General features: G+C 42.1%; 1 protein-coding gene across 1 annotated transcript in view; it reads left to right on the plus strand.

Moving 5' to 3' along the window:
• Positions 1–16,801, plus strand: part of RELN (reelin) — a gene marked incomplete at its 5' end in the record, with an annotated part of 413,261 nt that overhangs the window by 53,924 nt on the left and 342,536 nt on the right. The window contains one exon of the mRNA XM_080936108.1: positions 2,210–2,320. Within this exon, the coding sequence (XP_080792234.1) occupies positions 2,210–2,320 (111 nt within the window). The remainder of the gene's footprint in view (positions 1–2,209; positions 2,321–16,801) is intronic.

Consider the following 16,801-nt stretch of genomic DNA (forward strand, 5'->3'; position numbering starts at 1 on the left):
CTTGAAGGGGGTGAAGGAATCGTCCTTCCAGTGTCTGGAAATGGCTGGTGCCATGAGTTCTGAGCCAGGAGGCTCCAGTCCCAGGATGGAGAGACAACAGATGAGAATGCAGTGGTGCCGTGAGGAAGATCAGGCAGTGCTCCATGGGCCACTGATGGTTTAAGCACAGCAGCATCCAGCAGGAGTGGCTGTAAGGGAATCCTGGTTATGCTAGAAATGACCGAGAGATGATGGTAGAAATCAGAAGGCAGGATTAGCGAAATAAGGAAACAGTCCCTGGAAGAGACAATGGTTACTCAAAACAGCAAGCCCTGTGGCCAGGTTTAGAAGGTGATCTAAAACCAAGCAGGCAGGATTGGCTGATGGACTGTGAATGGGGTGTGGGAGGGGCATGATTCCAAAGGTGTTTCAGGTCTGAATAACCAGAAGGCTGGTTTTACCATCAACTAAATTGTTGGAGGAAGTAGGTGTTGAGTGTCGATTTCGGGGAGGCAAGATCTTGATATGCCGCTTGGTTATCCAAGTGGGGATGCCAAGCAGCAGCTTGTTGTATATCCAGAGTTGGAAAAGAGGCCTCTGGATGAATTTTCACCCTCTGGATGGTATTTAAAGCTAAAGGACAAGGGTCTTGTGTTTCTCAGTAAGTCGGTTTCATCTACCCAGTGTTTGGAAATGATCTCTCACATTTAAATACACCTAGGGGGTGCCAAGTAATGGGACGTGGACCAGACTGGGTTGTCAAGGGAAAGAAGGAAAAGATAGTTGGAGGGACTGGGCTCTTAGATGGAGAACCCACGGCAGTCCGGAGACTGTATTATATACAGATGAACGGGAAGCCTGGATTAGCTCATGCAGATGGACATGGAGGTGGGTTATTAGATAGAGAGAAACAAGGAGGGCGGGGCTTGAGGGATAGAGTTGGACCAAGGAGGAGAGTCTTCAGGCTAGAAATACAGTGGGGGAGAAAACAATGGTGGGCATTTTCTGCTCACTTTGTCAGCATAAAGACTTGACTCCTGGAGGAAGACTTTGTGTCCTTCTCTGCCTTACCTGAGGAATACTTTTCCTGAGGGTCCTTGACAAGACCTTACCTGTGTGAACAATACACATCTACACAGAGTCTCGCTCACTTGGGACTGTCTCCACCTCTCCCCCAACCCCCACCAGGGTACACTCATCCCTATCCGGGAAATAGGACCAAATAGAAAAACACACCCAATCCGATATAGAAAATTATAATGTTCATACTTGAGATAAAACCCCTTACTTCAGACATGTCTTCAATAAACCTTGTGGCATTAGCACCCAAGAATCTGAGCAACACATAGAACTGAGTTCAAAGGGGCCTCCGAATATGGTAGATTTAAAAATCAGAACAATGCAAGAGAAGTACTGTGTGTCCTGGTGAGAGGGACATCTGGCATAGGGGTTAATGGCTTCGATGACAGTCTGAAAGGGCTGGCAGACCTTGGCCTCAGCACCCAAATGAATTGGACTTACCAGGCAGTTCAAAGATGCAGATCTCTCAGGCTGAAAAGAACAATGCAACCTGTGCGGGCTATCAGTGACTTGGATTTATCACTCGGTATCATGCAGAGGGCCTTTTGTTTTATTGGGTAGGCACACCCATTTGGGACTAGTGCTGCATGTTTGAGGACAATAGAGTAAAGGACTGTCACACAAGGTTCTTTCTCCAAGACTGCCACTGCGTTTGCTTACACTAGCATTGAGTGAACACGGAGAGCCTTAGGGAGGGCGGGCACATGCGCTGGAGATGTGTGCCTGTCTTGAGTTCACTTGCCCTCAGCTCTGACTTGGGGGAATGTTCAGAATCTTATGGTGCCAGAACCTCTAGTCATGCTTTGATGGCCTGGGATGGAGGTGGGGAGGAGAGAAGCAAACTATCCAATGGTGCGTTGTTTTCCCATTTCTAATGGAGCTTGGATATATATTAGTAGATGCAAAGCAGTAGGACTACACACTAAACTCAGTACCAGCAATTAGTAAATTATAAGCACTGAAGTGCTGAGGTTGTTGTCTCCTCTGCAATTGTGTGTGTGTGTGTGTGTGCGCACATGTACACATATATATAAAGTTACACTACAGAAAGGGGAGAAATAACTGGTTAATTGGTTAAGGACTACATCAGGGTATACCTGTTCACTCCTACTATATTCACTGAAGCTTCCTTTCCCCTCCTGTATTTCAGTTACAATTTCAACAAGCACCTTCTTTGACGGCTTGCTGGTGACAGGACTTTACACCTCGACAAGCGTCCAGTCTTCTCAGAGCGTTGGAGGCTCCAGCGCCTTTGGATTTGGTAAGCCATCCTGTTTGATGTTGCCAGGAATTGTCAAGATCATATATAGATAGGTCATTGTTTTGTTTGGCAATAATCAGTTTTAAAGCTCATCAGCTTTTGTTATTGGAAGAGAGAATAATGTAAAATCACTTGTGTATGTTTGTGCTTGTGTATGTTTGTGCTTGGAATCAGGTCAGTTGAACTGCTGTGTAAATGCTCAGCTGACCACGGTCTTGGTAGACAATCCCCACCCCCTTTCACGCCTCCTCCCTTCCTCCCCCACCTCTTTAGCATGCATGCCTTCTTGTCCTGTATTTGTTATATTATTCCATTCTTTCTCCCCCCTCAGTGTCCTCCCTTGTGCCCTCTGCTGTACCGAGAGCCCCCCCCCATTTCTTCTCCCCTTGACTTGTTACATGAACATCCCATGACTGTCTAGTCTCCTGCCTCTGTCAAGGTGTTTCCCTCCCATCTTGTGATCTGCTTTCTAATTTCACGGCCTATAAATAAACCCACAATTTTAAGTCTGGGTACTGCATATCTGAAGGAAATTATTATTATTTTGAACCTGGCTTGTTTCACTAAGCACAGTGCTTTTTAGTTGCATCCATCTTCCCGGATAGGTCATGATTTCACTCTACAGCCTGAAAAACATCCCGTTATGTATATGTACATTTTGTTTATTCCACTGTTGAACATCTAGGCTCACTCTATTTTTTGCATTGTGACTAGTGCAGACATCACCACGGATGCACATGAGTCTCTACGGTGTGCTGACCCAGAGCCATCCTGGTATACACTCAGGAGTGCATATATGAAAGTTCTATTTCAGGGTTTCGAGGAATCGCCATACTGATGTCTGTAGTGGCTTCATGCACTGACAATCCCAGCAACATCAAATGATAGTTACCTTTCCCAACATCCTTTCTGTCTCTCTTCTGTCCCTCTGTCTGTCTACCACCATGGTGGTACCGTGCCCTGTGGGGATTGTGTAAACCCCTGAGCCTTTCACTCAGTTTGTTAAAATTGTCTTTGACATCGTGCATCATTCCATCTTCACAAATAGCCATTCCAGTCTGGAGGTGAATGAAAAGTTCCACAGCATTAACAAGGAAGCATTGCTCAGAGTGGAGCCATTGGTAGTTGTTAAAATAATTTAATTCTATGGGTAGTTAAGAAAGCATGTCACTTCATACATAAATTACTCAAGTACAGTGTTTTCTCTTGGATGAGAGACCTGGCCCTGGCAGATTACTTTTGTGGAGAGACAGAAGGCTGCATGAGGGTCACTAATCCCCGGGGATTCCCAATTTGGAAATCCCATATGCTGCAGTCACATCAACACGGGATTAAACAGAGTATTCAGAATCAAAAATGCGAACTTAATATGTTTATGTAAGACCTAAAAATCATTGGTCTTATGCTCAAATCATAAAACTATAGAGTGCTTTTTTTGCTGGTGTAGGGGGAGGGCAAAGTTAGAATCTCTTTATCCGAAACCACCTGCGCTTGTGTTATTTATTGCGGAAGATTTTTTCCTCTGCAGAAGCCCAGAGCACCAGGCGTAAGCACCATCACTACTCTGCTTACCCAAGAGAAGGTCCTTGGCCTTGGGGTTTATTTAAAGGAACCCCCAAAGGCACTTCACTGTCCTGCTGGTTTGATATCAGGAATGTGTTCAATGGAAAAGATCCCAGGCAAAATTTTTATCTGCTGACACCTGTTTTAAAAACTATTTGGGAATCTCACATCATGCATCCGGATCAAATTCACCTCCTCATCCTCCCAAGTCTGATACCTACTGAATATTCTCCCCCTCCCAGAAACCCCCACAAGTTCATTTTGTATTGACTGTGTACTCACTGGAGCATGATCAAACTCTTAGTGGCCAAACCCTATGGGAAGGTGAGTCTTTCTCCACCTGCATCCCACCAGAAGCCATCAGCAGTGGAGAGCCGGCCAACTTGCCCACACCCACGCTACCACAGGTGCCACTGCGCAGCTGCTGCTGAAGGTCAGGGCCAGCTCGTCTGTGCCCACAGACATCACCGTGCCTTCAGTGGACAACACAGACAATGTGGCAACATGGACCACAGAAATCAACTTGACCCTTTGTCTGTATCAGGACCATCAATCCACTCATGGTCCTCAGAGGCTGCAGGGGCCATGGGTTTCAATGTGGCCTCAGGTGTTTAGACACGCCACTCATATCCAGATGGCTCCCTGAGGCAGCAAACCTTCAGGATATCACTGAGGCATTGGGCAGGACACAGAATGCTTACATCTACATGGATCTCAGGATTCCTCGTGGCTTTAGGGCAGCAGCATGGACCAAAGGTACCCACATGGCTCCTGGTGGCATCACAGGTCACAGTGGTCCTTCATGGAGGTTTAATCCAGAAAGCAACCCTTTCCTCCTTTAGGTCCTCATTGCTATACGGTGCAGGGGCAGTACCACGGTATGGTTGGCACGTTCCGGGTCTGCATGTGTGTAAGCTCCAGGCTGCTGTCACCACCTCACCGTTTTCCCACTTTCCCTGTCTCTCCATCATGCATTCATTTATCGTAATTGCGCCTGCAGCCTGCACCGTGAGGGCAAGTGGCCTGGTTGGCTTCCGCTGCCAGTGCCGTGAAGGCCAGTGACCCCTGATAGCTACTCTAAGGCTACTTCTAAGGCTATACTCTCCTGACGTATAAGACTCACCTTCCCTTTGGGGACAGTCTACTAAGAGTTTGACCATGCCCACTGAGTAAGTACATCATCAGCATACAATGAACTTGAGGGTTTTGTTTGGGGGAAGGCGGGGGAGGGGAGAGAATACGTGGTAGGGAGCAGATTTGAGAGGACAAGGAGGTGAACTTGTGCTTCGATGAGATAAAGGGTCTACTTATAATTGTATCTATAATTAGTACGTACATGTTACCATTTTATTATAGCAGAGCTCATAAGCAGCCCTGCCAAAATCAGCCGACAGAAATGTAAGACATCCAGTTCAGTGTGAATTGCAGAATAATGTTTATTTTGAGTATGAACTGTTTACATTCCAGGTTCTACCCTGGTACGGTCAGTTTCCAAAGCTCTGGAGTTGTGGTTTGGAACATTTAAAGCTCCTTAGATGATTCCTCTTTATTTTTAAATTAATTAATTAAAAATCTTTTTGTAGTCCCAGTTAGCTTCTTTAGTTATTTTCCCCCTCACTGTGATAAAAAGCAAACAAACAAACGGAAGCAACTCAAGAGAGGCAGAGCCTCTTTGGGGTTATGATTGGAGGCTCCATCCATCATGGAGGAAGTCCTGGTGCAGTAAAGTACCCAGACATTGTATCAGCAGTCAGGAGGCAAGGAAGGAGCACTGTGCTCAACATGCCTGGTGTCACCTAAGACCCAACACCATGAGATCCTGTTCTGTCTAAGACCCAGTCCCACGGGATGGTGTGCTCCATTTTTAGGATGGCCCCTCTAGCTCTGTTTACCTCATCAAGAGAGTACCTCACAAGTGTGCCCAGAGGCTTGTCTTCCATGTGCTGCTGGGTTCCATCAAGTTGACAGTATTAAACGTCAGTCATTCAGGTTGTTCTTTACTCCTGGCTCCTGGCAATGCTCTTAGCATCCCAAGCACTGGGCATACAGTGTGAGTGGCCAAGCTGGAAGGAAACACTGCTGGACCTTCTGTATACACACACACACACACACACTTACATATACCACACGTGTATATGAGTTATATCAATGTGTATCTAGATTACACGCACACACACACACACTTACATATAGCATATGTGTGTGTGATTTATAATGTGTATGTAGATTACACACACACACATACATACACATATACATACAATACAGAACACATCTTCATAGTTCTTGAATTACTCCAGATGGTGTGAAACATAAACTGGGGTGGGGCGGAGTGAGGGATTCTAGCAGTCATTTTTCAAAAACAAATGCCCTGGGTGATTTTTCATGACTATTTATTTCCACTAATCTAGTATATAGACAGTGGTTAATGACCGTGTATGGAAGCAGAGGAAATGTATGGAATATGAAATTTAAGAGAATTTCTGTTTTGGACTAGCTGAAGGATTATGGTGAGAGAAGGCTGAAGTGATATGTTATTTATTCTTTGGTGCAGAACAAAAGAGCAAGAAATTCTACTGAATGCGTAATTTGTCGTTAGTCTCTGGCTGTTTTGAAGGAATGATAAGCGTGGTTTGCTCTGCATTTCCAGCCTATCCTAGGATTAGTCTGGGAAATGTTTAACTAGCCGTGACAAATAAGGCAAAGCATATAGCTAACTTTAAACAGATATTCAGGCAGTCCTTTCTCCTACTTAGAGTTCATTTTAATTGTATTAATTACACTAAACTTCCAGCTATGCTTTTGAATATCAAATGCACATCACAACAGCCCAAATTAGGGCATAATTATTCTTCAGATACTGTTGTAGAAACATAATTCTACTAACATAACTACAGCCTTCTGTGCAAAACCAGAATCCTTTAGATAAAATGCACGCCTCACTGACCAAAAATAGACAAATGCCTAATAGCCAGAAATACATTCAAACAATAGCTACGCAGAGGCGGTGTCACGGTGGTGCCTGGTTTCAGATGCTTCCTTTTGCATGTCAGCCGAAGAAAACACACTGCCCTGGGGAAGTGTGATGCTTAATTATGGATTTCTCTTTGTGTAACCCAGAAAAAAAAAGAGAGAGAGAGAAGCATTTCCCTCTTGTCTTTGGCTTTGAATTCCAGTGCAATCCTGTAAATCTTCAGGGCTTATTGTAGTTGCTCAATGAGGGGATATTTGAATATCCTTTCATATAAAACGGTTTCCTTGCCAGAGCTGAAACCAATTTTACTCAATATTTAATATTCTGGCTCTAAAAGCTAGAGATTTTACTCAATTTTTGATATTCTGGCTCTAGGATCTGAGAGCCAGGCTGGCATATCAGATGCATAGTGACTACACTATAGCTAAGCCTCTATAAACCTATGCTGCTCAGCCAACACATCTGACATGTTAGCAGTTGTTCCATTAAATGCTTAGAGTTCCTAGCGTCTTTTATTGCTCTCTGGTTTGGGGGCTACTAATCAGGCATCTAATCATTTAAGTTATAGAGCTTTTAAAATGGTAAGATTTAATGAAATCCAAGTTTGGGGGCTGGGGGCTCTAGTAGACAGATCTTGAAGTATGTTCTTAGAATTCTTTTTTCTCTTAAGAATTCCTTGAATCATTTTAATGGGTATTAATTGATAATTATAAATTAGCTCCAATACTACATTCAAAATATTAGCATTCGCAAGGCCCAAATGTGCCAGGAAGCACTGAAACAGTACTGGGCACCCCAGCCCAAGTCAGGCCGGGTGCTTCAGGAAGCAAGCAAGTCGGTGAGGGTAAGGGAGGAAGAAGTAAGAAGATAGATGGTGGACAGTGGGAAGAGGAAGAGAAGCAGAATGGGTTGTGTGCTGTGAAGAGACGTGGAACAGGAGATGCTAAGGCTGTTGCAATTCTTGCTCCTTGGAAACTGGTGAGTTACACTGACCATCAATGGAACCATAAACAAACACAAGAGCCATCGGTCCCATGACTTCTTCCTTTGAGGAAACCGACCACTTCATGAGCTGCTGTGCCTCCCAGAGCTGCAGCCTCACCAGGAAAAGAGCAGGACCTGCAGCATGGAGACCACAGCTGACCGACATGCCCTGCTGTGTCTGCTTCCCGTCACTGGCCTGTCTGCATCTCTCTGGTTGTGGCTCAACCATGAGACAGGACGACTCCATGTTGAATTACAGTTTTTCTGTACTGTGTTTAACTTTGGCCAGGGACTTGTTTCCTTTGGAATCTTCGGGTTGGACAAACATTTAACCTTCCAACTTTCAGAAGAAGATGCCGTTGCTGACACAGCACGTGTAGGCACCACTACGATGAGCAAGTATGAGATGGAGATGGAGACACAGAAGCAGAATGATCTGTGCACTGTGAAGGGAGGAAGAGCTGGGGGTGTGAGGGTGGTGAGGAACAGCCTGGTGTGAGTAGCCTGGGCTACTTGAGTCCAGCCCATGATGCTGCCCAGGGCACTGTCTGGGTCCATGGCCCTGGAGCAACTGGGTTCTGCATCATTGTCTATTCCATGTTGCCCACCACCAAAGGACATGTCGACAGCCATGTAGATGTCTGAGGGCTGAGCTCTCTTCATCCCTTAGCGGTAGTGACACTCAGGTGAGCTGACCCCACTCCTCACTAGGGATGTGCAGAATAGTTAGCCCCTTGCAGGCTGCCACAGACGGGAGTGCTGGCCCTGCCTCTTGCCTGGACAAAGTGCGAGTGTGGCCCTGGTTGCATAAGTACAGGAAAGCCAGCAGGCAAACCAACTAAGCTACCATCCAGTTTTAGATCCAGGGCTTTGAGTTGGTCCACCCCAATATCTACCTCATCTGTGAACAGCTGGAGCTTGTGAAGGGGCAATTCTTGCAGAATTAAAGCTGCAGGATCTCCATGATACAGGAGAACAAGAGGAAATCTGAGAGGAGCCCCAGTGAGGATCCAGTGTAGCAGAAGGCCAGAGGCCTTAAACCAGACGAATGACTCACTGCAACAAACATTTCCTTGTGAAGCTGTGTGAACAACAGGGTGTACCGTGTGACACATTGTGACATACTTCTGCTTCCATGATGAGATAATTTGTTTGTTTGATTGGTTTGGTTTCTTTAGGGGGGAGGTTGTAAGAATGCAGGGGAAATATGGAGGAACAAGGAAATGATTGAGATTAGGGTGCATGATGGGAAACTCACAAAGAATCAATTGAAAATGTTAAACTATTAAAGGTTCTTAGCTTCTGCCTGGCAGTGGTGGTGCATGCCTTTAATCCCAGCCTTCAGGAGGCAGAGGAAGACAGATCACTGAGTTTAAGACCAGCTTGTCTATAGTCTGAGTTCCTGGATGACTAGAGCTATACAGAGACCCTATCTAAAAAACATAAGTTTTTAACTTCATTCAATTATGATTTGACACTGTTATATTTCTAAAACAAAATATCTGTTTTAAGATGGGCTTTATATCTATACATTGGTCTCTGGTTAATATAAATGATGTGCTTCATCAGTGGATTTAGACTTAATGTCAAGGTCATTGCTACAATGTAAATTTTTGTTACTATTAAAGACGGAAGGGTCTGTTAAAATCACTTCTGGTTTTGTTTCATAAGAGGACTAAGTACAACTCTGCTACAACTTAGCAAATGTTCACTTGGAAGCTCTTTTCCCACCAACTATTAGGTAAAATCAGTCAGTCCTAGCTGTTTTGTCTGGGTCTGTGAACCATACACCTTCTGGATACAGACAGATGAATACTTGGGGGCTATTACTTATTTTTAACAAACAAAAGAGCCACTAGTGGTTTTATTAGGTAGGTACTATGTGGTGGTTATACTCATTTGCTAGCCAAAAACTAAGGTAATACTTTACTCAGGAAGTCTTGGTTAAGATTATTTTGTCTGTGATATTATAAAGTGATACAAAATAAGTGTAATGTAAGTATCATTGTGTAATTCAAAGGCATAACCTTTTATTGGGTACGGTAAATCATCTGTAATTAACAGGAAAACTCTAGGTTAATTAAACAAATTAGTCAGTGGGACAAGGAGCAACACTGACAAGAGTCAGTACCACAGTTAATTTTCCATGCTTGTGTGGGTATTAATCCAGGCATCGCTTTATTCATTACAGTTGAGTATAGCAGGGGCCATTACCACCATCAAGGAACAAAAAGAGAACGACATTATATGGCTATTATTCGACACAGCAAAAGGAATTCAGAGATTTTCCCCAACTCCTACATAACATGAAAATCATTTCCTGTAGAGTGGGTGTGATCAGTTTAAGTGGAATCAACACATTGCTAATACAAATGAGCACGGGCATGAGACCTGAACTGAGCTGGATGAGTTGAGAACAGTGGTTTCCTCTGCTCACTTATTACATGACCTCTGGTGTTGGCAACATAGCTGCTCTACTGGTTATGCTGCTGTTGATTGTTTTTGTCTATTTGCTAACTTAGGTGGCATGTTCACCTTCCACAAAATGTTTGCATTTGAAAATTAGAATGACAGAGTGGCCCATGCAGGCTTTTATTTTTCAGAACTTAATGAGTCAACCTCCCTTATCATTCACTGATCAAAGATGGGGAGGAAGATGGCCAATAGGACAAGGGAGACATACATGGACCTATTTAGAAGTAGTTCTTTGGGATGATTCCAATTTTTATGGTTATCAGTCCAATTCACTAGCAAAACACCAAACAAGAATCATCAGCAGCCACTTGCCTCATCCATCCAGAAGAAGCAACAAGGTTCCACCAGTTGATCTGCATGAGTTCACTGAAGCACCAAGAAGCATCCAGAACACACCAGAAGTTCTTTGGAGTGTTTCTCTATAAAGTCATGACAAGCAACGATCACTGAAAAAAGACAAAACAATGTCGACTCGTAGTCAGCAAAGACCAGCAAGGTGAACCAATACCAAAGCATTGTCAGAGAAGAGCAGAAAGGCAAACCAACATTAGAGCACTGTCAGTAAAGAGCAGAAAGGCGAACCAACACCAGAGCATTGCCCATGGTCTGCTGGGTTATACTTTTCCCAAATATCATGTGTTCTCTCAAAGTGTCTGCTCTAGCAGAACATCACATACCTTTCATGAAATAGCTTCCAGAAAAACATCACATGTCTGTTCTCAGCAAAACATTCTCTCATGTGCCTGCCTCAGCAAAACATCTTCTCATAAGACAGCTTCCAGAAAAATATCACATGACATTACTGAGTCTCCAATGAAACCAGAAATTCCCAATATAAGTTCATAATTTACACAATTATTGTGCAGATTAAATGAAATCATCTACTCAAATGCCTAATATAGAATCTGTGTTCAAAATAGGCATTATTTTTCATTTTATTAGTTATTTTATTCATTTGAATTTCAGTTATTATTTTAATATATACATTTTTATTGCTTTCCAGTGTCCCTAACAAAATTTTTCAGTTGATATCACTATCTGGGGTTCTCCATAATAGTCCAAAAGAAAAAAAAAAAAACAAAAACATATTCATAGTCAGTCACTCTTTAGTTCATTTAATAGGAATGTGAATGTTATGATGTCCTATCTAAATAGGAGTGATTTAAATCCCAAGGACAAATTAAACACAGTCCCTTCTCCACACAAATGAATGAATGAGTCTATTACAGTCCCAAAGGTCTGCCCATGAACACAGTCATCAGTAAAGAGGAGCTGAATCCATCCATTTTACAAGTTCAAGCAAAGGAGGTTGAGGAACATAACCTGTGCAGAGGCATTCCTTGCAGGTGCACAGGCCAAAGCAGATAACACCTCTAAAAGGATTCTCAGGTGACATAGACATTGTGTGTTTCATACAGAAATTTCACTTTTGCTGCATAGAGTTTTAACTTGTCCCCAGGCAGAGTTGACTTTTGATGATATGGTCACTACCTCCTTTTGTTCTTCAGCCGCAGGTTTGCTATCTTTCTGCTTACTTCCAGTGTCTCCTTGCCCTCTGCTATTGTCCTTGATGGCCTGGGGCTTGAGGAACTAAACATGATGCCTTAATGTTTCAGTGGATCCATTTGTAATGACAGATGCAGACCCCTTCTCAACCTTGCTCTGGAGAAGTAACATTATGAATCAGCCTGCTTACTTCCTTGTGCAGTGAAACCAGGCAAGAGAACTGTGCAAGAACAGGATACTGTTGCTGAAATAATTCTTTAACATATACAGAATCAGAAATGATATTTAAGGGTTTATGAATTAACCATAATAGATGAATCAAAACAGTCACTTCCAGTAGTTGGGCTGAGGAAAGAGAAGTATTAATAAATTGATGAATAATATCTGGACCACAAATTCCTCCTACACCATTAGATGAGCCATCAATAAAATAAGTGTCTCTGTGGGATGAGAAAAGATTGAGTACTTTTTTAAATAACAAATTTAATTCATATGAAAAATTTCCCTAGCTTACCAGCTGGATAATATTTTTCTATTCTTCCATGGTTGTCTGCAAATGAAACTTGAAAACCCATAAAGTTCTATAATGTCCTTAAAACTGTTAGTTAAGGGTAAGATAATGTAGCAAAGATCAAACTCATACATTGTTACCATTGGGTCCTCCCTGATGTACTAATTGAGCAAGAAGAGAAAGGTAAGGAGTTGGTGTTTTCTGACCCTTACAGTGTAAATAAGTCCATTACAGAGTTTTGTCTTCTAGTGTGTTGTAGTGCTTGTAGGAGACAGTTTAGTGAGGAAAATAAGTAGGTTTAAAGACAGTAAAGGATCCACTTGATACACAAAGACCTCCTTTAGTCTAGATTCAAGTGACTATAGCGTTTGGGTTGGGGGTTGGTTTGGATTTTCAAGCAGGGATTCTCTATATATCCCTGGTTATCCTGGGACCCACTTTGTAGCCCAAGCTGGTCCAGAGCTCAGAGGTCCACCTGCCTCTGCTTCCCAAGTACTGTGATTAAAGGCATGAAGGTGTGCAACATCATCGCCTAGCAACAATTCTTTAATTGCCTTTCAAGGTAAAATTGCGCAGTGATTGCCCATTGCTGCCTTTCACTCCAGAGGTCTAAGTAAATTAGTTAGTGCATAATTACAGATCCCTCACCCCATGTCTCAGAATCATGTCCAGGTAATGGAGGATATTCATCTAAATCAGACTCCAGTAATAGAGCTGAGGGAGGTGCCACATATTTGTTAGTCTGTTTACTTGATTTTGCCTAGTCATCCAGTTTATATTCATTCAAGAAATTAGCCAGCCCTGCTCATGATTAATATTCTTCTTATCTTAATTATTTTGATAATAGTTTAAATAAGTGCACAAGTAAGCCAAACTTGAACAGGGATCTTTCCCCTGTTTATATGTTTTTCAGTATTCCTTTGGACTCTCATACTTCATCTAAACCAGTGATTTTTAACCATAAACAACTTACAGGCAGTCTGATAGTTTTGATTTTAATACTGAGCTCCCCCTTTAGTTAAAAAGGATGAACTAGACACAAACACAAAGCCTTCCTTGTTTTCTACCCCATTATTCTCACCAGTGCTCTGAGGTCCCGATGCTCTCATTTCATAGCCGACTTCATATCCCTGCCATTGGTTTACTGCTCCAGTTGGCAGTTGAGCCTGGAAGAACTGAGCCTAACAATGAGGCAGACTAAAGGCTCATGCAATAGCTCACTTTATTCAGAGCATCAGACAGACAGTTTATACTCTGGGGGTTAAGAACAATCACATGCGCAACATCTATAATCACAAGGACAAGCCACATGTAGCAGAAGCATGTTTTTCCATAGGGGCATATTAATGTTTTTTTTTTTAAATCTGTTACATCTTGTGGGAGTGTGTTTTGTGAGTCTGTGTTTTGAAGAAACTGAGGTCACAAGACTCTTGTCTTGTTTTCTTGGTGTTTTCTCACAAGCATTCGGAACTCTCTCATAGGACTCCATTCTTGGACCGTGTTCTCACAGTAAGTGACCTAAAATACTCTTGGATGAATTTGGCTACTTCTTTAGTAGCAGTTGTGTCTAAGTAGAAGATTTTATAATGCCATTAATTCCTACAAATAATTTTAGAATTATCTTTGGAATAAATCTGGGCACGTCTGAAAGTGAAATTTTAACACCAACTAGGGAATATTTCTGGATGCAAGGCTAGAATTTGACAGTAGGGCAGTGCAATAAAGTCACCTCAGGGAATGTGTGTTTGCCTCCCACCCTGTCACAGGGTTTGCTGTTCCCATCCTTCCCTCTGATGCTCATTTCTGCATTCAGCCTAACAGAATAGACATGTAGGCGAATACACAGCTAAATTACTGTTTTCAGGACTTGGAGTGTCTGAGTGGAAAGATACTTGTTAATGTGGGAGTTGCCATTTTACAAAACAGAAAAGCAGAAATTGTTAATGTCTCAGTTGAAGTTCAGATGGTGCTGCCCTGCCTACTTCTCTTCCTACATGTTTTCATACATCAGAACCATGTTGTTGCTATTACCTAGTTAATTGTGTTATTTCTGGTTCTCTCGAAGTAAGGTTTCCCTCCATGTAAACTCTGGTAAATAGCAAATGAAAGGAGAAGTAAATATGGCATTTGGAAGGTGTTTTGTTGCCCCTTTATCTTCCTTATAAAATAGTTATTTGCATCATGGGAAGAATCTTCTTAATCCTGAATGACCCAGTGGCATTTCTAACAGTAACAGCATAAGTAGAAAAATCTGTTCCTAATAGAAGAAGAATTCAGCTGGGGTTTGGTTTCCTGTCCCTGGAGAAAAGGGCTGATGACCAGGTCTAGAAAAAACAAGGCTGATGAAGTTGACCCCACTCTGCTAGCCTGGCCCTGTTTCTTTCTTCCTTCTCTTCTTTTCAAGGACACACTGACATTCGCCATACCTTTCAACGGGCTTTAAAGTGATGTATAAACAGTAGCTTTCCCTATACAGTGCTTTTTGCAATCATCAAGGTCTTGTGATATAGTCATAGTCCCTTTGTGGTAAGGTGATGGCTGCTTTTAGAAGCTTGGGGTATTGTAGACGAATGCTTTAAGCAGGAATCCTTTAACACGTTTTTCTTTTGAAAAATAATCTCACAAGGTAAAATGCACTGTTCTGTATTTAATGCAGTGGTTCTTGAATCATTGTGTAGCTGTCATCCCATGTTTGAAAACATTACGGCCATTCTGGGAAGAAATCCTGTGTCCCCTAACAGACAGTTCTTCAACAGCCTAGCTCCCAGTTGTTGGAAACCACTACTCTCCTTTCAGTTTATAAATTTGCTTCATCTGGATAGCCCTGTAAATTCACGCAGATGTGTTGCTTCCTGGCTGACTGATTCATTCACAAGTTTTCAAGGTTCATCTACACTGACACTTCATTTCTACTTATGACTGAATAATATTTCATCCCTGAATATTCCATAATTACTTATTTATCTAATCTGTTAATGCATGTTTTGATTATTGTGAATAATAGTCCTGTGAACCTTCATGTACAAGTATTTGTGGTATGAACATATGTTTCGAATCCTCTTGGGTGTATGACTAGGATTGAACTTCTGGGTCATACAGTAACTCTGGGTTATTCTAAAGAGCTTTCCAGCTGTTTTTCTATATCAACTATGTCTTGCTTTTTTTTTTTTTAACTGTCCAGCTGTTGCCTATAGCAACTGGATCTCTGTGTTTCCACCTGCAGTGTGTGCCTGTAAGCTGCATCCTGCCTATATCTTTGCCAGCACTTGCTGTTTTCTGCCCTTTGGTTTAATTTGATTTTTAGTCGATGCTGTTCTTATACGAGTGGGATGAAGTTGCGCTGTGGTAGCTTTCATTTTGTTAATGACGTGAGGCTCGGCATCTCCTGTGCTTAAGGTCATCTGCATATTTTCAGAGAAAAGTCTATTCAGGTTCACAAACCACTGTCTAACTGGTCTTTTTACTAATTTGTGTTAGCATGAACTTCTTTTATCTCCTCAGAATACATCTGTTTATAACACACAGAACCATTTTTTTCATGCAATACGTCAAACACCCTTTTAAGGAGAGATGCATTGTGGTCAGTTTGTTAGTTTGTAACTAACTGGACTGTAAGAATGACTCAGTACTAGAAGGCTAATACTTTTTCTTTTCTGTTTTCTTGGTTCTAAACAGTCAAGAACTGTGACTATCACTTAAAAAACCTATTCACCACAAAAGTGAAAAATTAGTTCAAGGCTGGGCTAAAGAGGCTTTTATTCTTTTTTACCCTTTACACAAACAAACAAGCAACCAGTGCCCAGAGCAGCAGGAAGTATCAAAAGACTATAAGACAAATGCCCAACATATAAGAGCAAACATTCAAGTTTCTAATAAGACCACACAATTAAAATGGTATTAGATATAATTTTAAAACTACCATGGATGACTAAAATCACACGATCACAGCATTTCACGTGATTGCCATTGCTGGAGAACAGGTGTTTTTGTTTTTTCTGATCTGAGTATATTGTCTTTGGTATCTAAAAAAGAAATATAAAGATTTTAGTTTTTAATTTGTGGTGTGTGTGTGTGTGTGTGTGTGTGTGTGTGTGTGTGTGTGTGTGTGTGTCTGCATACATGAGTATAGGCAACCATCGAGGCCAAAAGAGGGCCTCAGATCCCCTAGAGCTATCTGGTGTCCCTGTTGGGAACTGAACTTTGGTCATTTTTAAGAACAGTATATAGTCTTACTTACTGGGATGTTTCTTCAAAACCCACAGAAAAGCAATTTGGATCATGCAAACATGACTTTAGAATGTTTGGATACTACAACAGACTGCTTTTACCTTGGGGCATTTATTATAAATTTAAGTTGGACAAAACAATTGATGTTTTTATTGTTTGTCAAGGCATTATTATGATAGGACAAATTTAAAAGCACAGTGACGGGGAGAGTGACTAAGTCAAGGCAGTAAGCACACTGCCA

This window comes from Micromys minutus, assembly GCF_963924665.1.
Source record: "Micromys minutus genome assembly, chromosome: 23".
Classification (NCBI taxonomy): domain Eukaryota; kingdom Metazoa; phylum Chordata; class Mammalia; order Rodentia; family Muridae; genus Micromys; species Micromys minutus.